The sequence below is a fragment of the Caretta caretta genome, chromosome 17, assembly GCF_965140235.1.
Source record: "Caretta caretta isolate rCarCar2 chromosome 17, rCarCar1.hap1, whole genome shotgun sequence".
Lineage (NCBI taxonomy): Eukaryota > Metazoa > Chordata > Testudines > Cheloniidae > Caretta > Caretta caretta.
In genome coordinates, this window is record NC_134222.1 from 12,717,354 (window position 1) to 12,742,247 (window position 24,894).

At 44.7% G+C, this 24,894-nt stretch overlaps 1 protein-coding gene and 1 long non-coding RNA gene across 4 annotated transcripts in view; one reads left to right on the top strand and one right to left on the bottom strand.

The window, feature by feature from the left end:
• Nucleotides 1-24,894, bottom strand: part of LRRC75A (leucine rich repeat containing 75A) — a 191,444-nt gene that overhangs the window by 14,333 nt on the left and 152,217 nt on the right. The window contains exon 4 of one of the 2 annotated variants that reach the window (XM_048824181.2): nucleotides 7,069-7,140. The exons of the other annotated variant lie outside the window; for it this stretch is intronic. Coding sequence (XP_048680138.1) covers nucleotides 7,069-7,140 — 72 coding nt within the window. The remainder of the gene's footprint in view (nucleotides 1-7,068; nucleotides 7,141-24,894) is intronic. 2 annotated transcript variants of the gene reach the window in all.
• Nucleotides 2,757-12,450, top strand: LOC125623979 (uncharacterized). Of its 2 annotated transcripts, none has more exons than XR_007353175.2 (3): nucleotides 2,757-3,151; nucleotides 6,366-6,547; nucleotides 11,750-12,450. It is a non-coding gene; the product is annotated as an uncharacterized LOC125623979 (long non-coding RNA). The 2 variants fall into 2 exon arrangements; XR_012665322.1 differs by lacking the exon at nucleotides 2,757-3,151 and adding an exon at nucleotides 6,182-6,270.

Consider the following 24,894-nt stretch of genomic DNA (forward strand, 5'->3'; position numbering starts at 1 on the left):
GTCTATTCCACCCTTTGAAACTTTGCACTTTTAGAGAGAGGTAAGGGGTTGACGCTGTGTACACAAAATTGCAGAGGGACAACAGAGTTGAGGTCTGTCATTTCTCACCTCTATATAGATATTTATTTAAAAACATTTTTGCTGTTAACAAGCATGTTACCTCTGGAGACACACATCCACAGTTTGAGAACTGCAAAACTAAGCATCTCTGATGGTATCTTCTAGACTGAGCACTGAGTCCCAGTGGGTAGATAGAAAGATTAACCTAAATAATCTATACAGAAGCCCCTGTAACCCCATAAGATTGGGTCCCTAATCCATGAACTATTGGAACTCATTTACAAAACTTTCCTTAAACATGACATGAATATATTGTTTCATACGATAGAATTTATAATCTCTATTCCCTGATGAAATATCTAAAGATAAGTTTTTTTCCTCAAAAAGCATTTTATAAAAAAAAATCAGATTTAAATTGATTTTTTTTTAAAAAAATGTTTTTTTCTCATTGATTTTTATCCACGCTGGTAGGCAGGGCCTTACGGCTGAATAGAGGAAAGGGGCAAATAGGCTAGAAGTGACACCAATATCTATTGGTGGGGAAAGGTTGGGGGAATCCAGTGGTCAGCACATTAAGTCTCCCTTTTGGACTCATCAGGGCTCTCTGTGGGCATCTCATTGCAATGTAGACATACCAAAATTGAACAGGTTTCCAGGGGGTACTTATGGCTCATTTCACTGCAGTGCAAGAGGCAAACATTCCTTGGCCCACAAATTGCTTAGGGCCTTGGCTTCCCCGGGACCTAATTATCATGTACTGTACCAGACCCCCCCCCCCCCCAATCTATTTTCAGATGAGTCGGTCTTATAGACCTGGTTTATGGAAGCAACAAAAACAAAATTTGTTGCTGTTGTCTTCCCAGCTTCCCTGCTTTTCCTTTCAATTCTGAGGAGTCCCCAGGAACTTAAAGCAGGTTCTGTTTCATTCAGATGGGGGTGGCATGACTCTGCATCCCGATGTCTTGGCCAATATTCTCAAGCGAGTATTGATTTTGGAGGCCTAACTTGCTGAGCTGCCACCTTCCGAATGCCAGGACCCCTTCAGGTGTTTCCCCAGTTGAGTACCCCGTAAATCACTAGGCACTGCTGGAAAATCTTAATCATGGATTCTGCCTCCAGTTCTACCACCAGTTCACTGTGTGACCTTGGGCAAGTTCATTTCCCCATCTGCCAATTGGAGGTAAGGCGGCTTCTCTGCCCTTTCAGGGCAATAATTCATGTTGGAGAGCACTTTGCAATCCTCAGATGAAAGGTTCTACACAGTTATCGCCTTTCTGCTTTGCCATTGCTCTATTCTGACTGGAAACAAAGTTTGCTCAAGAACCACCTGATTGCAGAAGTCTCCCCCACACCGCGGATTGGAAGTTGAAAGGGAGAGCGGAGTAGAGGGCTTGCAGGAGTGGAGCTGAGGAACCTGTTAACAAGTTGGCCTAATCAAACAAACCAGTTATTTCCACATCCTCTCTCAAACATGGCCCTCCCGCCAGTTTTTCCAAAGGAAGGCAGAATACCCTCACTCTGCACTTCAGAAGAAGACCTTAAACAGACTCCTTCATTTGGCTGATACTAGAATAACTGATGTAGTTACCGCTGGGTAAAGTGAGGCACAGAGAAGTCATGAACAACCACCTCAGTCTCAACTCAAATGTAGTACCAAAGAAATGAGGGGTGGGGCTGGGCGGGTAGCCAGCATTATTGGTTCTTGCCAACAGAGGGACCCTAACAACAAAGGCTCCACTTGACTATAAACTCAGATTTCTCTGCAGATGACTGGAGTGAATTTTGCATCCCTTTCATATTAAAGCAGTCCAATGGAAAAACTGGCAATGGATCAGCTGGCTATGTAAGGAGTCTTATTATATTCCATTCCCCGTCCCTGCTTCACTTCACATAGCTTCTGCATTTTACAGCAGCCCCAGCCTAATAGAGCCGGGGATTGGGTTCTGCCCATTGTAGACATTGCACCAGATGCAGAGCTCAACAAGTCTGGATGCAGGGGATTAGCTGGGGCCTACCTAGCGGCTGTAAACCAAATCTGCAACACTTTGCATGGCTCTACACTTGTATAATCTTTGAATGCACACTGCGATTTCTGGGTTAAGAAACAGCATCTTTCTGTAGCCTCCCTTTGGTAATCCAGCCAAAAGACGAGCACAGCAGGAGAGGGGAGTTTGATACAGCAGGGTGCTTAAGCCCTTGTACTTGTTTTCAGGCATACTAGCAGCAGGAGACCTGTGTTCTGAATAAAAGAAACTTACCTAATGTAATATGATGTCTGATGTAACAGCCTCGTCAATAGCCCTACTTTTTGCTAGGTGTTTTTACCATGTGCTACAGAGGCTTGTACTTCACTAGTAAACAGACTTCCAGCCCTTAAAGGTTCAAAAATACAGTTTAGGCCCATCCTCCCATAATAGACAAACAGGGTTTGAAGCATTTTACAAATTTTAGAGCTTTTAAGTGGACAACTTCTTATATGCACCGGCCCGGGATCAAAGGTCACTGCAGGAGGTTGGGTCAATAGGGTCAGACTAAAAGAGGCTGCTGTTTAAATTCGGTTTCCATGGATAAGATTATTCCTGGGTGCTGTTTAGCAGTGGGCGAGCCAAACAATTTCTACAAGCAGGCTTAATGAAGTATGCTTTTCTGATGGCTGAGGTCAAGAATGCAGTAAGCACCATTTAACATCTGAGCCACAAGAGAGGGAGGAAAGTGTGCACGGGACACACTGCTAAAGCATAGATGTTTCTGAATACGTGCCTACCACAGAGAGGAGACGGTATTAATGCCCATACCCCCATCTGCCTACTGCTAACAGGTCAGGTAGAATGCAGCTATCTTCTCCAAGCAACCTACATGTGAGTCCTTTGCTTTGAAGTGAGATGTTCTCAGACTTTCAGCACTGACCGCCACCGTCTGCGTTTGGGAGACCACCTGGTAACAGGAGACGGAGCCTCTCACCTTTGAGCTGCCCGTGCAACTCCAGCGCAGGCTGGCAGTTATTGCTGTTGGGTATCTGTGGACTTGCTGAAGCTGGCGCTTGCCATCCAGTTCCTAATGAACAGGCATCCACGTCACTATAGCTACCAAGGTAACTGGAAGCCTCCCTTTTGGCGGTCTCAGCGGGGCCTGCAGGAGAATGGGTTGCCCTCTCAACCCTCACTGCGGGTCTCTCTAGGTCAGGTTGGTGGGGTAGCCTTGCACTCACGTTGCCTTTGCTGTACCCATTCTGTAGAGAAATAGATTTCATTCTCAGGGACGTTAATCTTTCACCAGCATTAAATCTGTGGGCATAAAAATAAGTGTGTGTGTCTATGTCTATGTATGTATGTAACAAACTAATTAGAAACACACATGAACTAGGACACTTTAGATATTGATCCAAATTCTCCTCAAGTTAGGTGAGGGGTTGGATCCAAGGCTCCTCTTCTGTGCCAGTAGAAAGATGGGTTTTGAGCCCAAATCTGAATCCAAGGTAGGTCTACACAGAAACTAGACACCCGCGACTGGCCTGTGCCAGCCAACTTGGGCTTAGGCTAGAGCCTGGGCTCTAGGACCCTGGGAAATGGGAGCGTCCCAGTGCTCAGGCTCCAGCCCGAGCCTGGAAGTCTACACCACAATGAAACAGCCCCACGAGCCTGGGCCGGTTGCAAATTATTCTTTGCTGTGTAGACATACTCGAAGTTGCTTGAGCCCAAAAGGGTTTAGAGCCAAGGTGCCAGTTTGGATGCCATCACTAACAGCATTTTACAATGTATCGTATTGTATTGTGATCTGCTTAAATGCCATAAAAATATTGATATTTAAGCTGAAAGGAAACTCAAACAAGGGAGTCCCTTTTGGATTTAATTCAGGGCATTTATCTGAAGCAAAAAGGTTGATGATGTCAGATTCTTTAAACTGCTATTGAAACTTGTTTTGGAGGGTAGCTGGGGAGGCACATCTCTCTCATTAGTGGCATCCCATAAAGCCCCTGACAGAACTGCACAAGCTAATGAGTTACCAACACAGGAGATCGCTTCCCTGCTTTAGGGATATAGCACTTTTGGTCACAAATAGCAAGTTGTTTCAATAGCCAGAGTTACAGCATTATTGAAGCTTAATGTACAAATGTTGGTGTTTTTAGAAGGGCAACCAAAAGCAAGGGTTGGATTCTTGCACTGGTCTTCTAAGGAGGAAAGTGGGTATTTCCCGACCAAAATGCCAGTCTGGGAATCTCTTGGAAGGTGAAGGTACCAGCATTAACACTGGGCACTGAGAACGTCTTAGAAACCAATGAAAGTGACAAAAGAATTGGCACTTGGTCATTTACTGTCCTTAGCAGTAGGAGGCGCTTCTCAGATCACCTCTGCAAGGTCTTCACTCCGGAGCCAAAGGAGGGAAGTCACACACTGCTATACTAGAATCGATACTCTGCAAGTGGGAGGAGGATTATAAACATTTACAACAACTGTATTTACTGTTCTTTTACAAGTAACCACAAACACAGTTCAACTCGGCATCCTAGAGGAAGGAATCAGGCCAAAACTTACCTCTATTGTTTCCTCCTTTGAGCTGAATAGCACTATGTAAAAATAAGGAACAGTAGAGCAAAGGTGGGTAGGCTGTTCCCATATTCTCCCCCCTTAGGCATTAGCTAAGGGACACCCAATGATCTTGAAAGATAACACAAGATGTTTTTTACACAAGCTTCAATTAACCAAACAGTCACAAGATATAGTGGGGACCATGAACTCTGGGAGAACCAAAAAAGGATGAAGCATTTCTGTTACTGATTAGATGATCAACAGTGACATTAGCATACAAAAAAAGTAAGAAGCTTTACAATATGCAAGAAACCCTGTATTGGACAGTCCTCTAAGTCTAAGACACCTAGTAATGGTCAGAGACCGGCTCCTGGATGAGATGGTCTCCTGGTCTGACTCGATGTGGCAGTTCCTAGGTACTAAGTTTGTCAAGCAGTATTGCTTCCTTCCTTTTCTCCAAGGTGAAGGGGGATATTTTCTGCAGCTGCTTTAAAGTTCTGGCAGCAGACAGAGTCAGCCCCGGCCACAAGTATGTTTGCAGTTCAAAGCAACAGCGCAGGGGCTGTATTTTCCTTTGTAGGTTCAAAACTTGATTTTTCAAGGGGCTCAAGAGTTTGCTTGGTGCTAAGCCACCCCATTCTGCGTGTTTAAATCCAGAAATCACGTAGGAATCCAACAGAAAGTCCTGAGCCAGAACTGCAGCTCACCCCTGAACTCCGGGGCCATTTGGGTCTAGCATGAAACATTTCAGCTTGAGTTCATCGCTCTTGCTGAAAACTATTTTTTAAAAAAGTTTATTCTGTGCTCTGGAATTTGTATTCCATTGTGAGCATTCAAAGGCTTGATTTAGCTCCTTGTTTACTGCCACAGAATGCTTGAGGGGATTATTAACCAGTGTACATTTAAGCCTTTGTAAAAACCAAGTCTTTACATATGAACAGCCTGGAAAGATCTCTCCCCTTTCTTCAGAGAGCCTTTGGAAAAGATGGGGTTTATATACGTACCTATAAGTGCTTTGAGCTTCCCAATACACACATTCCTAAGGTTTTACTCGTAAGAGGGAACATACCTATGGGGATTAATTATGTTTGGTCTCCTCGTGTTCATGCGCCTTTGCAAGTCTGCTAAGGTTTGTAGTTTCCACTTTATGAAGTCTAGAAATGCTCCCCCCATTGTTAACCCCCTTTACTATTTAAATCAGAGGAAGGCAGAGCTAGCCCTCTTCACAGGAGGCATCTCCGTGAGAAAGAGTGATGTAATGACTAGTGTATGTGAAGAAGGACTGAGGTTGCGGGAGGGGAGGGATTCATCAGTTCTGGGTTTTCATCCAGTTTTGGCCCTTCTATACTGTGTGAGCCTGAAGTCATTTCAAGCCTTTGTAACCTCAACTGACCCATCTATAAAATGCAGGACATGATGATAGTCCTGGAGTCTTAGGAATTCTAGGTTAGTCAGTTAGTACCCTCTCTTCAAAGAGTGCTCAGATTCCCAAGAATCATCTTCACCACAAGATGCTACCAGCCTACATACATCAAGGATCCCTGTGCTTTCCATACTTTCAATGTTTTGTCTCCTTTTCTTCCAATTCCAGGTAATCGTGGACTGGATGAATGAAAGGGACATATTGTTAGTCTCTGCCATAATTCTAGCATGTGAATTAGAAAGCAAGGTTATCAATAATAAGGTAGTGTTCAACAAATATTTCTGTTCTGTAGTTGGGGGAAAACAGATGATATTGTTTCATCAGATGGTGATGATAATACTCTTTCCCTTCCACAGACATTTTAAAATCAGCAGGTCCAGATAACTTGCATCCAAAAGTTCTAAAAGAGCTGGATGAGGAGCTGACGGGACCGTTAATGTTTATTCTTAATGCGTCTTAAAGCACCAGGGAAGATCCTGGATTCCAACACAGTGGAGCAGCTGATACGCGACTCCAATTAAGAAAGAGTTAAAGGAAGGTAGTGTATTTATTTCAAATCAACATGGATTTGTGGAAAATAGATCCTGTCACACTAATGTCACTTTTTTTAAAATGAGATTACAAGTTTGGTTATTATAGAAGTCTATTACATCAACACTATTACCTTTAAGTCTTTTGACTTGGTACCACATAACTGTTTGATTAAAAAAACCTAGAACGATATAAAATTAACATGGTACACATTCAACGGATTAAAAACTAGTTAACTGATAGGTCTCAATATGTAATTGTAAATGGAGAATGGTCATTGAGTGGGTGTATTTCCAGTTGGGTTCAGCAGGGATCATTTCTTGGCCCTATAGTTGATAAAAAATATTATATGACCTGGAAGAAAAACAATCTTATCACTGATAAAGTTTTGCAGATGATGCAAAAAGTGGGGGAGGGTTAAATAATGAAGAGTACAGGTCATGGATTCAGAGCGATTTGGATCACTTGGTAAACTGGGCACAAGCAAACAATACATATTAAGAATGGCTAAACGTAGGCCATACTTACAGAACTGGGGACTCTGTCCTGGGAAACAGCGACTCGGGGGTTGTTGTGGATACCCAGCTGAACAGTGTAACGCTGTGAAGTATAAATGGGAATCTCAAGTAGGAGGAGAGAGGTTATTTTACCTCTGTATTTTGGACAGATACGACAACAGTGTGTCCTGTATTCCACAGTTCAAGAAGGTTGTTGATACATTGTAGAGGGTTCAAAGAGCCACAAGAATGGTTAAAGTATAAGAAAACATGCCTTATAGTGATTAGTCTATAAGTATGTAGATGGGAACAAATATTTAAATAATGGGTTCATCAGGTTAGCAGAGAGGTTTAACATGACCCAATGGCTGGAAGTTGAAGCTAGAGAAATTCAGAGTGGAAACAAAGTATACATTTTTGAGGGTAACTAAATATTGGAACAATCTACTAAGGGTTGTAGTGGATTCTCCATCACTGACCATTTTAAAATCAAAACTGGATATTTTTCTAGAAGATCTGCTCTAGGAATTACTTTGGAGAAGATCTCTGGCCTGTGTTATACAGGAGGTCAGAGTAGATGATCTTAGTGGTCCCTTCTGGCTTTGGAATCCCTGCTAACAGTCCTTTTGGTTGCAGGACAGCAAATTGAAGCATAGTCTCCCTACCCACCCCCTGTAAATAAACATCTATTGTCGTGAATGTCTTCCATCTTTCAATTACTGTGTGTTTGGCACATTTTAAAGAAAATGGAACTTCTGTGGTACCTGCAGATACTAAACAAGTAATTGCAAGCACCGATGAAACCAAAAGAATGAATGGGAGAGAGGAAAAATAATTCACCATCCAACAGCCAACCTTTTCATCCAGTCTTAAAACTAATTAGGTTGTTTGCCCCTCCCCAACTCCAACTCCCTGCGTAAATGCTGTGGTTTGAATAGGAAAAAACTGGTGAATCCGATCTTATCAGCACAACCCTGCTGGCCCGAAGAATGAAACAAAGCCCATAAGATGATTCACTGGAACATGGTTACAAAAAATATACTGGTTTGCTACCAGCATGTTAAAAATCATATTAACTGAAAAATAGGTGTATGAGAAGGTGAAAGACAAGGGGATGAGTGGGACAGAGTTCAGGAGAATAGATGAGGATAGAAAAAGCCATGGGGCCTGCAGGAGTGACAGTGTTTATAGAAAATGATTCTGGAGAATTGAAAAATGCAAAATATAACAACCAAATACATCTGACAACAGACAATAAACAGGCCCTCAGCATGCCTCTGATGTCTACAGCCCGAGTGGGTTGCGTGTTAAGGGAATAAAGTCTAGGCAGCATTGTGCTTGGCCATAAATACTCAGCAAATAATGAATCTCAGCATTGCTTTTTGGAGTCCAAAGGTTTTTTTTTTTTTAAAAATATTACATTGTCTATTGGCCACATGGGCAATTAGCTCCCAAACCAATAGTTCAAAAACAGGAGGGGAATTTCCTTGACTCAGTCTTAAAGGTTTGTAGATGGGGACAAGTGTTTAAATAATGGGCTCATCAGGCTAGCGGAGAGAGGTATAACATGACCCAATGGCTGGAAGTTTAAAGGTGCCCCTGGGCCTTGTTACACTCCCCTTGCACCTGCTAAAAAGAGAAAAGAAACGCTGACTATTCTGCTCCAGTTTGAGAGAGACATTAGTTACAATGAATGTTTAGAGCATATAGTGTTGCAGTACCTGATGACATACTAAAGCACAAAGAAAGTACCAAGTAAGCACAGCTGGGTCCATCTAGTCCAGTATCCTGTTTCTGAGAGGGGCTGGTGCCCGCTGCCTTAGAATAAGGTGGAAAAACCCCTGCAGTATGGGATTACAGACTAACCTGATCACAGGGAAAGTTTCTTCCTAACGATTAGTGGCAGTTGCAGTAGGAAGGCGATGGGGAGCTCCCCACACCAAGCACCAAGAGACGAAGCAGATGGCCCCGGATACTAGATCAGATCAAACTACAGCGAGCAGGGTTGAAACAAGGAGGTGCTCTTGGAAAAGCCCGGAGACTTGCCAGCAATTAAAGGAGTGAAACTGCAGGTGACTTGCACAAGTCACTTCGGGTCTGTCAACACGGCAAAGAAACCCCCCCCCCACACCAAGTCTCAGAGCCAGGGTCACCTCACTTTGTCTCATGGGGCTCAGGCTGCAAGGCTAAAAATAGCAGTGCAGGTGTTCCAATTTGGGATAGAGCCCAGGCTCTGGCCCAAGTAGGAATGTCTACTTTGCTATTTTTAGCCCAGCAGACCAAGAACCACGAGCCCGAGACAGTTGACCGGGCCTCTGGGAGTTGGCACAGCATGTTTTCCTCTGCAGCATAGGCATACTCTTCCCTTCTGTGCCTCAGTTTACCCAACTGTAGAGTGGGGCTTATACCCACTTTACAAGCATTTTGAAGTAATTAAAGATAGGAAATTTCATTGCAAATTGCAATGAAGAGGTGGTGTTAACTATTACAACCCATCCTCATAGCCTGCAAGCAATGAGGGGAGTAACCCCAGCCAATCACAGGACTCTAGGAAATCTGATGTGGGGGAAGGGAGTGGGGGAGCCTGACAGTCTTAGGAATGGCTTGGAAGGCCACCACCCTGGATTGGCCCAGCATTAGGGCCTGTTCCAATGCCCATTTAAGTCAACAGAAAGCCTCCCAACTGACTTCAATGGACGGTGGCGCTTCCCCTTAGCAATTAGCACTATTGAATAACACAGACCTCCAGAAAAAGGGTGCAGAGAACAACTCAACAGTTTGCAGTCAAATCTCTAAGGCAAGCCGCTGTGTTCGTTACTTGCAGACATTATTTGTGCCTCCTGGGCTTTAAGTAAGCTACATTCCTTCAATGCAAAGGAAAAGAAAACAGATGGAAGAGGAGAGGGAAGGAAACTTCAACTCTGATCCTTCAGTTCAGTTTTCTCATCAGCCTAAGAAAGGGGGGAAAAAATCCGCACTGTTCTTCCTGCAATTAAAGAGAAATCGGCTGCCAAAGCATGTGCCCGGGATTTCACTTCCAATAGAATCATAGAATATCAGGGTTGGAAGGGACCCCTGAAGGTCATCTAGTCCAACCCCCTGTTCGAAGCAGGACCAATTCCCAGTTAAATCATCCCAGCCAGGGCTTTGTCAAGCCTGACCTTAAAAACCTCTAAGGAAGGAGATTCTACCACCTCCCTAGGTAACGCATTCCAGTGTTTCACCACCCTCCTAGTGAAAAAGTTTTTCCTAATATCCAATCTAAACCTCCCCCACTGCAACTTGAGACCATTACTCCTCGTTCTGTCATCTGCTACCATTGAGAACAGTCTAGAGCCATCCTCTTTGGAACCCCCTTTCAGGTAGTTGAAAGCAGCTATCAAATCCCCCCTCATTCTTCTCTTCTGCAGGCTAAACAATCCCAGCTCCCTCAGCCTCTCCTCATAAGTCATGTGTTCTAGACCCCTAATCATTTTTGTTGCCCTTCGCTGGACTCTCTCCAATTTATCCACATCCTTCTTGTAGTGTGGGGCCCAAAACTGGACACAGTACTCCAGATGAGGCCTCACCAATGTCGAATAGAGGGGAACGATCACGTCCCTCGATCTGCTCGCTATGCCCCTACTTATACATCCCAAAATGCCATTGGCCTTCTTGGCAACAAGGGCACACTGCTGACTCATATCCAGCTTCTCGTCCACTGTCACCCCTAGGTCCTTTTCCGCAGAACTGCTGCCTAGCCATTCAGTCCCTAGTCTGTAGCGGTGCATTGGATTCTTCCATCCTAAGTGCAGGACCCTGCACTTATCCTTATTGAACCTCATCAGATTTCTTTTGGCCCAATCCTCCAATTTGTCTAGGTCCTTCTGTATCCTATCCCTCCCCTCCAGCGTATCTACCACTCCTCCCAGTTTAGTATCATCCGCAAATTTGCTGAGAGTGCAATCCACACCATCCTCCAGATCATTTATGAAGATATTGAACAAAACCGGCCCCAGGACCGACCCTTGGGGCACTCCACTTGATACCGGCTGCCAACTAGACATGGAGCCATTGATCACTACCCGTTGAGCCCGACAATCTAGCCAGCTTTCTACCCACCTTATAGTGCATTCATCCAGCCCATACTTCCTTAACTTGCTGACAAGAATACTGTGGGAGACCGTGTCAAAAGCTTTGCTAAAGTCAAGAAACAATACATCCACTGCTTTCCCTTCATCCACAGAACCAGTAATCTCATCATAAAAGGCGATTAGATTAGTCAGGCATGACCTTCCCTTGGTGAATCCATGCTGGCTGTTCCTGATCACCTTCCTCTCATGCAAGTGCTTCAGGATTGATTCTTTGAGGACCTGCTCCATGATTTTTCCAGGGACTGAGGTGAGGCTGACTGGCCTGTAGTTCCCAGGATCCTCCTTCTTCCCTTTTTTAAAGATTGGCACTACATTAGCCTTTTTCCAGTCATCTGGGACTTCCCCGGTTCGCCACGAGTTTTCAAAGATAAGTTTGAAAAGTTTTCAAACTGTTTATTTTATTGGAACACAGATCACGTTTGGGAAAGTTTAAGCAGGCAGCTGCCCCATTCCCTCCTGTTCCGACGACAGCCAGAGGCTGAGACAGCAGTTGGCATTGCTCTAGGTAGTTTGGGAATACGTTTTCTAGAGGGTCCGGTTATGGCGCCAGATCTGATGTCGTCCTCTGTTTTTTTTCAGGGCTTTGCCTATCTCAGTCTTCGGCTGGAAAACAAAATGCCAGCAACCCTCCAGCCCCAACTCCTCCTACTGCAGGGAGAAGGTCTAACTAATCAAAATAGGTCATGAAGCCTCATGAGATATTTAATCTGGATATGGATCGCCAGGTAGAAGAACCTGCTGCCATTTCAAACAGAGTCCCTCAAGTCAGATTGTCACGTGATGCTCCTTAGCTCCCTCCAGCTGTACACCATCCACCCAAACTCGGAGACACACGAGCAATGCAGCCTGGGTATGTCCACTCTGAGTGTACTGAGGAAGCAGCTATAAAAATAAGATACAGAAGCCAGCCTTGCAGGAGCAGCTTCAGCCTAAACAGGGTTTTCATAGGCGAGTTTCTCACAAGTGCTTTTCCCTGTGGAATGGAACAGAAACCAATAGGGATTTTTTTGAGTTCTACAGGCACTAAGGGCCAGATTTTTAAAGGAATTCAGGCACCTAACTCCCTTAGGCATTGCCTACTAGATGGGTCAAACTGTATCTAGTATGTTGCAAAGAAGCAGGAGTTAGAGCTAGATTTGTCAAGGTATTTAGGCATATTTTCATTTACTTCCCTTTATATTTACTATAAAAAAGTAAAAAAAAGTATCAGTGACAGGCCTCTATAATTTGTGCAAGTGTTTCAAGAATGCTTGACATTGAAGGGTAAGGGGTGTGCAAGGAGCAGGTGAGTGACATTTCAATTGTAATAAAACTTTCAATGCCTCACAACCTCCCTGACTGCTTTTTATGACCCTGGGAACACTGCAGTGGAGAGAGAGCCTGTCCTGATGGGGGAGTGGGAATGGCGCGAGGGGGGGGGGGGGGAGAGAGAGACTCCTAAATGTCTTGCTGTTCGTACAGCACAGGACAGGGCTTTGCCCCAAATCCAGACAAAATGGTTTGCTCAGCACCTCTTAGTTAATGTTTCCATTCCAAAGGGGGGGGATGTCATTTATCTGCACGGCCCCCTGCAGCACTCCAAACTCTGGCTGTCGCAAGGGAGTGAAGAACAAGCCTTGGATTTGACCAGCATGCTACCTGTCCACAAAGTAATTTTTTATTATTTTTATTAACCACTGTCCCTGGGAAAAGCTGATCAGTGAAACGCAGCCCCCCATTTCCATGGCTCAAAATCAAAACATTAAAAGCCCTCAGAGTGGGCAGCAAAGAGCAGCTTGTTTAACTGCACAAATAAAACTCACTCATCTTCCAGCATTTTCCAAAACTGTGTCAAGGAGATTTCAACACAGTGTCTAGCTCTCCCCAAATGTACCAAAACCGATGGACAGTTAGAGAAGAAACCTCGTGCCAAAGTGGAAAGAAGCAATCTTGGCATAGCAGTGACCCACCCTGTTGCCATTTAAAGTGAACTCTCCGAGCTTGTCTGCCTCTCATAGCTTGTGATGTTCCTGCATCCCCTGCCAGAGTAGCCTTGAAAACCTCACTGGATTTTCCCCTGCCCAGATGTTTACGCTCCTTGATTTCCGTATCATCTCAATCCCAAAATAAAGTCCTGCCATTTCGGACAAAGCAAGGCTGTTATCAGGATCATCTCAAAATGATTGGTTATGAAGCTGATCTTAAAAAGAAGCGAACTCTTCCCCCTCCAGCTGCCCAATCCCAAGGATTTTGCCTGGAGTTTCTGTCACTCGATTCAGCTTTTATGTAGAAAGAGGCTGTGCTGTAAGCCTTGATCTGGTGGGGATTTTACAGGAGGATGTGATATGATAGGGGACAGCACAAAAATCTCTTTAAGGTGACAAGCCTCTGTCATGCGAACAAGATTTAACAAATAAGTAGAGCCCAGGGACTGCTCAGCTTTAGGACGACACATTTATTTCACGAAGGAACCGGGATTGTCCTTCCAGAAGTGCTGTCCTATTTGTAATGGGGGAAAAAGAGCCAAAGGTTTCTCGGCTGCTGGCAGGCGGCTGGGCTGGTGTCATGATTGGAATCTCCCACACTTAGCCAAGAAGCTGCTAGTGAATAATCCTCCTCCCCTACTCCTGGCAGCAGTGCAACCACAAAATGGCCTTGTTGGCTGGCAGGAATAAAATCTACTCTTTAGTGGAGAAGGGTGAAACAATGTGATTCGGATAACACTGCCCTGTACACAAGGCTAGAGAGACAACTAAACCAAGATCCTGAATCGGAACACCCGGACCTCTGGGTGGTGCAGGGATCCAGTCCCACTTTTTCCAAATGCCCCTCTCTAGGGGGAAGAGCCAAAACCCTGGATCCCGATTTGTCCAAAGTTTGGGGGCTTTGAAAATCTGGATCTGAATCTTGCAGCGTTTGGCCGTTCTCTACTAAAAATGCAAACTGACCCTTCTTTAAGCTAAGAGTTGGGATAATTTTCTGCTATAGTCTACACATCTTTGGAGTGCTTGTCAGTACAAGGTTTCTAGCCTGGTCTGAATTATAGTCAAGGGGATACGAGTTGGTTCCTACTTATCTGAACCTGTTTGCCTATCCCAGCAGGGAGAGAATTATAACTAACTCAGCCTTTATGCCTGAAGAAGCCACTTCAAATCTGAGCAGGTGTTGAAATTGTAATGAGTTTGATGCCTAGCGGACACGTTCCTAGACCACAGCATGGCCTAGTTCAGAATGAATGGTAATCTCTGGTCAAGAGAGACGCAGGACTGGAAAAGCAGAATATTGCAGGTCAGGATTAAAATGCATTAACAGTTGCCCAGGTTGCTTGTGGAAAGCTTGATTGCTGCCAGCCAGCACTACGCTGACCTCACGGTGTTATCACTTTCTTATTTCATGCAGGCTAAAGTCCTACTAGTATTTGGGGTTCACTTCCCTCACAATCGCCCAAACGAACGCAAGTCCTATTGCCTTCTCCCATGCTAGCCCTCCTCACACAGCATGGCTCCCTGTTTTCATGAGCACCACACCACACACAGATGGGAGATGGACCTGATCAGACCTTCTCCAGAACTTTGGGATTCATTTGAGTCTGTGATCAAGATTGTCAAGAGTCCTCTGGGTGCCTCAGTTTTGAAGTGCCCCAGCTTCACACACCTTAAAGGGGGTTGATTTTTGCTCACAGCCAGAGCCGTTAAGTTCTCTCCAGCTGGGCGCTCAACAATTGAGACATCCAGAATCATTAGTCACTATTCAAAAGAGTGGCCTGGGGCTTTAATTTGTTCTGATGTAGTGACAGGGATGAGCAGCAAAGTTTGGGGCTGTTCAAATGTGGAGAACTGGCTGGGACCTGTCTCCGAACATACATTCAATAGAGAAATGAGAGGGGGTGGGGGAGAGTGACAAACAATGAGGGGTGGGAGGTGGAAATACATTTCCTGCAGGAAGAGGAACATCTGCATGAAATAACACAAGAAATAGATTTCAGGGCCAAGCCTGAGTTGGAGGGAGTGGACCCTGTAAAGGAACACTAAAAGTATGCCAGCCTCCAATCCCAGGTGTGACTGCAGCCCGGGTAGACATAGCGTCGCCAACATGGTTAAAAATAGCCACGTAGCGGGCGAGGGCAGTGTGGACTAGCGACGTGAGTACGGACCCCGGGTCACCAGCGCGCACGTACAGACTGCACAGAAGTTCATGCTGTTGCATCTAGGCTGCTAGTTTTAGTCATGCCAGCATGGGTTAAGCTAGCACAGGTCCGTCTAACTGGGCGGCAGTCACACCTTCGATGGCAGTATAGACATATGAATTGCTTTGCCACGAAGAATGAGGCCCTGAGTGGGAGGGTACCAATACGAGTCTATCAAACTTCCCTCAAAGTTTGGTTCTACTAATTGGGAAATGTAGCCAGAGGCCTCTTGTGAGACAGACACTTTAAGCTGGCTGCCCGCTGAAGGGGAGAGACTCATTTCTCTCAAGTTGGCAGAACGACTATGATCGTCTATCAGCGACAGTCATTTCTCAGGGAGAGTCACTGTTTTAGTCCTACAGTGCATTGCACCTCATTGTTAGAAAAAAGTAGGAATTGTTTTCACAATATAAATGATCATGGGTCAGTTGAAGAAATTCCGAGGCTAGGAAAAAAGAATCAGTTTCACCAAGTGATTCTTCATTTAATAAGAATTATTTCTGCCTACCTGGTTTCCCACTGTGAAACCCACCTTGCCGGGATGGATTTAATTAATCACCTACAAATGTGTCAAAAACAATTCTAATTCCCATGCCCTCCAGAAATGTCAGGAAGTAAGTGAAGATTATTAAGAAAAACAAACACACCCTCCCGTGACCTGCGGTCAAAGGCCTATTCTAATTAGGGGTTGGACAAGAAAGGATAGTTCTGAGACCACAGGACAGTCTTGAGTGCGAAGCCTCACTGCAGGGATAAGATGAATTTTCAGTGCAGCTGCTGGTAATCTGCACACATTTGCCTCTGTGTCTTGTTCAAATTTAACCTTCAGTTTGCCTCTATTAGTCTTTCCTGGGTGCACTGAGCTCACAGTTCCCATTCCCTTCAGGATCCAATTATCCCTGAAGCAGAACACAGAGTGAGATGAAGTCTGCATTTCAAGGTGCTGGGGCTCAGATGTTCTTTTCCGTTCTGAGGAGAGAACATTTTGGGGGTTTTAAACCAAGATTTTCAACCTGAAAAGTTTCAGCTACAGACTAGAAGCGGAGTATGCGAGAAGCCGGCAATGGCTGATTTCTGGAGGCTTTTGAGACCAGAGTTCTGCCTCAGTGGAGTCGACAAGCTCAGAGAAGCATGAGCGTTCAAGAGGAAAAACCCCGTTACTGTAGGTTAACTAGTCCCAGGCATGCTGGGGCAGGGGGTTTTTCCTGACAGGATACTCTCTAGCTGTAAGCTCATTTGCTCACCCACACAGCAAAAAACCACAGCTTGTTGATATAAGATTCAACTGAGGGAGAAAAACAAACAATGACTGCATTTCTAAAGGTAGTTCCTTCAAAATCAAGAGCCATCCAACCTATCTGTGGAAGGCAGCAAACAGGGTAAGGCTGTTTTTTAAGGGATGACTTAGTGATACAATTTAATCTTCCCCAGGAATGACACCCTACTCTTCAGCACCTGGGTGCAGGGCTCTTTGGATGTGTACAAACAGCACCAGCTTTCAGAGCGTACACAGTGAAACCTGACAAAGCACCTCATAGGCCCAAATGTTTTCCACGATCAAAGGAACTTCAAGGGAGCAGGGGTGGGAGGAAAAAAGCGTGAGCGAGGGGGTGTGTGGGTGGGACAGCGTCTGTGCACATGAATAGGCTGGAGTAGATCAGATCTCTGGCTTCTGTTTGTCCTAATCCCTACTCACACAGAGACGGGAATCCTAAGGGGAGTCCTTATTTGCGAGGACACACACACTGCCGCATTCTGATATGCATTTTTGAGACACTCTTCCATTGCAAGATCACATAATTCACACACACTACCTTATCTTTTCTACAGCTTTAAGAGTCTGTACACACGTGTAGCATCTTATAAACCTGAGTCCTACTCCATATCTGCCAGAGACGAAAGTCATTGCAAATAAAGATACACCGTACACTACAATGGAAGAGATTGCCTTCCTCGGAAACATCATGCCCTGTTATTAGCTATGCAGGACACTGGATTATGTTAGACTCAGAATTCCTCAGAACAGGACTGTGTTTGTATAACACCTCGCACAAAGAGGCACCAACCCCAACCAGGGCCCTTGGGTACTACAGAAATTAAACATTAATATCGGTGTTATATGATTATGAGGAGGCCTCTGCCACTCTCTCAGGAGCACCGGCATGGTCTGTATTACGCTGCATGTGCGGGGAGCACAGCTGTATCTGCCTGTAACATCTTCTCTGTTTAATCCCTTCCGCATCCATCAAATATCAGACTAGGGTGTCTCGGCTGCACAAGCTGTTCACCTTTAGCTTGGTTTAACCAGAGATTGTTCTGTACTTTGGCCCATTACACATTCCAAACACCAGCTGTTCCATATGCAGTTACAGTCAAACAAGTGGTCATTAGATCCTGTGAGTAACACGCAATCGATAATCCCCCATCTTTTTCATCTTTCTGGGGCTCCCTCGCTCTAACATGAAACTTGTTGCTAACGACAGACAGTGAGTGACACTGTAAGATGTGTTTATTGTTTGAGAAACAGAAGTAGTGGTTTTGTTGACCATGGAACGCGCAACCTTATACTGCTGTAGCAAGCCATGCTGTGCATCTCTAATGCACCAGCCTGACCTTGGATGCCACGTCTGTCAATTACAATGTGCTCTCTCCAGGTATAGGATTTAATACAGTGATTTGTAGAGGCTGGTGCAAAAAATCCAGACATTGCAAACCACACACACAGTTATGTTACAAACACCCAGACTTAGTGTGGGGAAGCCAGAACCCTTTTTCTTCAGCACCACAACACAGGCTATTACGCCAGAGTTAAAAGAAAACTCCCTTTGCTGCACCTAGTAATGGGTCCCATATCCTATATGACCCGCCACGAGGGCAATCTTACTCACTCACACAAAGACATCACATTACAGTGGGCAGTCAGTGAAATCCACCTCCCCGCTCCAAATTCTGTTCCTTGACTCTGTAAGTTCAGTCACCTCTCAACTAGGGAATCTCTCTCTCCCGATTCCCCCTCACTGGTGGCTGCTCTGTTGGTCTGGCGCACTGCAGGTTGGGTAAGAGCTACCAATGAAACACCACCTGATTTCAATCAGAAGAATTAAGCTTGCCACTACCTAGCGATCTAATGGGCACTTCAACTCTACTGGGCAAGTACAAGACACTAATAAGCCTTGCATGGGAACTACTAGGGGACTTGCATTCGTAGCTTTTGCTTTCCTGGTGGATCCGGTCACATCATATTACCAAATTAAGCATTAGCCTCTTGAGAGGGTCTCATGAGTCTTCCAGAGTCTGCATGGGCAGAACAATGTGACCTTTGAAGGGAACACCAAAGCAGTGTGCTCTGTCTTCAGGGTTAAGTTAGAGAATTGAGAAATAGTCACAGTGTGAGCTTCCTCAGAGACATTCAATTACAGTTTAATCACCTGCATGAGTAATTTGTTTTCATCCCAGGCCCCGAACTCTCCCATGTGATGGACCAGATAACTTTTCAGTGGAAATGAACAACAAAATGGGTGCTTTTAGCAGCTCTTTATCATCCCAGTTTGGCTGCTCTTCAGAGTGCATGAGGTGACCCTGTCAGTCAGAGCAGGGTGGGAAAAGCCCAGGGTTCCTAGCGAATCAGGGACAGTGAAGCTGACAGCGCTCACTCTAGCAGACACGGGAGAGACATTGTCAGCGATGAATCGGCTCGATGCCAACTGCTTTATCTGCCACAAACAGCATCAAGCTGAAATAGTTCTTAACCAACAGCCCCCATAAATACTCACTCACTCTGGACTTACACAAATGAAACCTTTAGCTCTACAAAAGGCACTGAATTTGCCTGCATTTCTTTCTACTTGCATTGCACTGAAGGTCTTTCCAGGATCCCTGCCTCTTCGAGTGAATCCACCAGCATTCAAGCAAACAGGACGATTGCTACAGTACTTTTCTTCCCAGGGCAGCTTTACAGGAGGTGCAAGTAGTGTGCGGTCTGCTCCATCAGAGAATGGCAGAGCCCCTTTGTCAGCAGAGCCAGCCCTAAAAGCATGGACCCTCCAGATACTCATGGCATTGGATAACCCACATCCCATCATCTACCCACTGGCCACCTTGGCAAGCCATTGAACTGATTCTTCTTCCAACAGGAGGTCCCTGTCTCTGCTCAGTCTCCTGCAGTCCTCAAAGGCACTGAACCCTTTGATTTAATTGGGGATTGGTCCTGCTTTGAGCAGGGGGTTGGACTAGATGACCTCCTGAGGTCCCTTCCAACCCTGATATTCTATGATTCTTTGCACCTAAGCACTTCAGTCATATCTGAAAACCAAAGGCTACACGTGACTCAGCAGAAACAGACAAACCCTTCCAGAGAAAAGGACAACGTGGGCAGAAAGTCCACTGCAGGGGAGCATTGATGAGTAACCCTGGCAGTCTGAGTACCATTCTGGTCCCACCTTAGATGTGATACCTCAAAACAGCTGCTTACTTGGTCTGTGCCATAGGCTGAAGATATGGAAAGATGAAGCAAGAGCGAACATCTTGAACTTCTCAATACATTATTCTGCTCTAACCCACTTGAAGCTCTTCAGCACTTATTTCCTGTTGGTTGATTAATTTTCTATTAAGGAAGGAGAAGAGGGATGGAGTTTGTGAATAATGGCTCAGAGTGATCCAGGATAATTTCCTAGCAATCACAGAGATGAAAATTAAGTGCTGGGAGATTTTGAATACTATGGGACAAATTCAGCTCTCTGTTACTCATTTCAGCATGGAAGCTCTGGTGGACTAGAGAGCAGAATTTGACTTGGTTGGTTTGGTGTTATATACTTAACCTGTGTTCCTTGATATTTTCTTGCTTGGATCTTTTCTAACGGGGGGGTGGGGGGTGGGTGGGTGAGGAGGGGGAATCTCCAATTTAATTCCCTTAATCAAATGTTCTAGATTACAGCTGACTGTTGCAGATTAGAGCCTATAAAGCAGAACAAAGAAATATAAACAAACTCTCTTGATGTCATGTTTTTCTACAGAATAACTTCACTCTGAGTGGAACAGTCAGTACATTGCAATGCTCTGAAATCAGAGACTTCAATTCTACTTACTGTATCAGAATCCCTTCTAAGCCGGTTCTGATGTACATTCATAAACAGAGAAGAAAGGAGGATGTTACTTTATGAGTTCTTTGCTTCTTTTTAACATCCAAAGCATGGTCTCAAGCCAAAACCATCGATCTAATCATCCCTGAACTTAGGGGAAGGTTGGATCCACTACAGAACCAAGTGGCACAACCCTGTTATGCAATCAGACCTAGTCATTCATTCCCTCTCCATTTGACACAAACCTGCTGTTCCATCGATGAAATGTAAGATACGGACAATTTAATACACTGATATTTATATCACATTAACCTATAAAGAAGAGCATTAGATAACTATAAGCCATTTTGACTCACTGTATATTATTAAAATTTGCTTCCGAATGGCCTAGAACTTTATTTTGTCGGTGGATATATATTTTTCTCCTGCTGGATGAAGTTCTCTCTCCTGCACATGGTGTTTCTAACTCATGATGGATGACTCGCTGTCCCTTCCTTCTGTAACATCACAGCCTGTTCTCACAGAAGGAAGGACAGTGTTTTCATTAAATCCTTTATATGGTCACGGAATGCTGGGCAGAACAGACATTGCAATACAAACTGCATGTGTTTAAAAAGCAGTAAAATACGTCTTTGAAAAAGAATATATCTTTGATTTGTGCTACAATCTGTGGTTGGTCTTAAATTGGAAAAATATAGGGTACTTCCAGGATTATCCATGTTAAAAAGCTAACCAATCTATAGCTACTGAGAACTTCACAATTGTCCCTATGCTAAACACTACTGCTTCTCTGGTCTATACGACTCAGACAAAATGTAGATCCCCCTGCTCCAAAAGGACAGGCCTTACCACTTGATTTCAAAGAGCGGTATGTATTATGAGCCTTATGGCATACCTTTGAACAGCTCCAGCTCAGAGCAGAGGATTGTGAGTCACTGGGGACAGAACAGCCAGCAGTCAAATAATGTTTGTATCCATCCTGCTTATAGTAAGGCACAAAGTCAACTGCTATCAACAGGAACACACCAGAGCTACTACCTGACAGACTTAATGAGACCGAGTTTAAGGGGATAAAGGTGACAAGAAGTATACTCTTAGGGATATGTATTTCTATTGTTGTTCCTAGTCCCCAGTTTGCAAATTCACAGCAACACAGGGAAGACAACAACTATTTGCTGTTATGCACTAGAATTTGTTTCATATCTTTAGGAGCAGTTAAAACACTAGGTGAACAGGTGCAAAGAGAAACTACTGTCCCCTCAGGCAGGGTGCCGAGAATGACATGTTCCCCCGACAGGTCACGTTGCATTGCAGCCACGTTCTCTTTCCACATTACCAGTCCACGTTACCTCAAGACATGTGAGAGCTGTGCAATACCCATTTTCTACAGGATATTAAAAAAAACAATCCTCTTTTATCGCCACAGAATACTTCTGCTCAAGCCTATGACAGGTTGTCGGGTGCTAGACTTAACAACAGAGCTCTCTTTTCTAGGAAAGAGAAACAACGTTAAAAGTTGCCTGGCCAAAGGAAGCATTAATTGCAGCTCAACTGTCAACGTCCTGAGCTCCTCATCTGCCATCCTCACCAGCCGGGTGTCTGTGCAGCAGAAGGGAATGGCACAGACGGTGCTGCAAAATTACCCCCCCCACCAGACAAACGGAAATACTGCTGCCAATCCTGTATTTAATGTCCATCTTCTGGCACCACAAAGGTAGCAGATGCTGCTTGGGGTAATTCCAGACACAGGGGCCTGACGCACAGTCTATGTAACAATGGAATCTTTGTGGTGCAAACCCGATAGCTCAAGTTCTCAGGGACACCCATGCCGGCACATTGGTTTCAGTGGGGTTGCCCAGGTATAGGGCAGAACAGGATTCAGCCCAGTCCAAAGGTTCTCTCTAGAAGGGAAAAAATAAGGACCCTATTCTGCCTTCAGTTTCATGGGTACAGATCCCATTAATGCCATTTATCTAAGTATAGCTCCTATGGAAGTAAGCGAGAGTGGAGCTGGGCTCTCTAAGGCTTCCATTGAAATCCTGGCTCCCCTGACATCAGTGATAAAATTCCCATTAACTTAAATGAGCTAAGATTTCACCCCTTACGCTGAATGGTTAGGAACCAGCCTTTAGTACTGAGACAAGACCATAGGCTGGAGTTGAGGCAGGTAGGTGTGTATTTACTAGAAGAAATACGGCAACCTTGCGGTTTCACTATGCTGTGCTTTGGGCCATTACTACGCAATACTCTAGTGCAGTGGTTTTCAAGCTGTGATCCACGGACCCCTGGGGGTCCCCAAACCATGTCTAAGGTTTCCAAAGGGGTTCACACCTCCGTTTGAAACTTTATAGGGTCTGCACATGAAAAAAGGTTGCAAACCACTGACCTACCGGTATGTAAAGGCAGTAATGGATCTCTGTGGATTTCGCAGGTTCTGACTACCATTTTTCTTAGAGTTCAATAATAATAAATCACTGATGAGGTCAGACAGCTGCTCTACTGGGCCTCCAGTTCCTCAGAAGGATCTTCAGCATGTGCCATCAACCACCCTGCCTAGCAGGTACGCGTGTCTGTTGGCAAACTGCGGCATTTCACAGAGTACAGTATATCACATGTGGAAATGAGCCATACTGAACAACAGATCGCAGCTTTTCTGGAAGGTGGTTCCCTTCCATGTGGTGCTAGTTAGTGCTGCAAAATAGTTTCCAAACATTTCTGCCAAAATACGGAAAAAAACATTCCATTTGTATATGTTTTGGTTGACAGCTACACAGCCAACAAAATCGAATACAAATACCAAGAAACTGCTGACTTTGTGTAAGACGTACTACACCGGTAGTATGAGGTGGACTCTATATTTTACACACACACACACACCCCCTCAGATGGACATAGCTCTGCTGAGGTCCCATTTACTGAGGAGCCAGTCCATGGTGTCAGCAGTGGGATGGACTTGCAACAAATGCAGGGCTAGGTAACAAAAGGAATGTGTTTAGGAAAATATACCGCCACAAAGGAGGAGGCAGCCAGCTAATTCATGGCTGCCTAGACAGAGCCACCTATGTGCTCACAGAGTGGGGGAGAAACATAGAAAGGTCCCAGAAGTGTTAGGGTTTAGAAGAGAGACACAATATATACTAGAGCCCTGCGACCTGATGGGACCCGACTACAATGTGAGGTTCAGGTTGGGTCAGAAAAATCGCCCGGTTCTCTTGGGCCAGCTGGCTCGGCACCGCACTGGGCTGTGCGCACGGCAGAGTGAGCGTGCCAGGAGTGGCAGCACCTCTCACTCCACAGCGTGTGCACAGCACCGCAGGGGGAGGCAGCCGTGATGCTGACACAGGTCCAGGTGGAAGGACTGGGCTCAGGTCGGGCTGGAAAACAACTCAACCCGCTTGGGCTCGGTTTGGGTCAGGTGGGCTTGTGTCCCGTTCAGGTCAGGCTTAAAAGTTAGGCCAGAGCAGACTGTAGTTTATACAAGTAGACGTCCCCACATGCACAATGTAGGAGCTATGCTGCGTCTGCTGGCTCCAACATCTTATCACCTGACAAAATAAGGAGGAAAATGGACCATGCATAATTAATGTTCTTATTAATATGGTGTGGTGATGTCCAATTAAAATATAACCATGCAAATCATTATTGCTGCCACCGTTACGTAATTGCAACGAATCTTATACAAAGTATAATACATGGCCAGAAAGGGTTAAACAGCTTGCAGGCTGAATGACCCAAAGCCAAACTTTAAAGTCATGTTAGAAAGGTATGCGAATGGTAATTAGGGCCATTCTATGGCTAGATAGGCTAGAACTTGGAAATGCAAACTTATATCGTTAGAAGTGATACTAATTGTGTGCATCTTAGGTGCTACCCGTGTAAACAGACAGTTCCTGTCTGTCACTATAGCCACCGAGTCAGAGATCAAAAGGGAATATTATCATTTAGATGAATCTTGGGTGAAATAACGTCATGGTCTATATGTCTCTTTGAAGTTTGTGATAGCCTGCCTAATGGCTAAATTGCCTTATGTTAATTTGTGTAACTAATTACTGGTGGTGTTTAGAAAACAGAAGGTTACATCAAAAGCCTATTGTTTACCCAGGACTGTATGGTCAAGTGGATGCTAGAACACTGTATACAAAGACGCTTGGGTCTTGATCCTGTTTATCTCAGATCTGGTTAAGCTTCATCAGGGGAAGTTTGAGTTGCAAGATGAGATCGCCGTTAAGCTGGTACACCCTGGATATGATATTTGACATTGGACTATAACCTACAAACTAAATTCTAAAGAAACTCTTTGCAACTACAAAGCTCACCATCTCTGCTATGTATCTGAACCTCAAGAATTGACCTCATGTCTGTATGTATAGTGATCTTTTAACCTATACTGACTCACTCTTTCCTTTTTTTAATAAATTTTATTTTAGTTAATAAGGTTTGGCTATACCCATGTATTTGGGTAAAATCTGAAATATTTATTA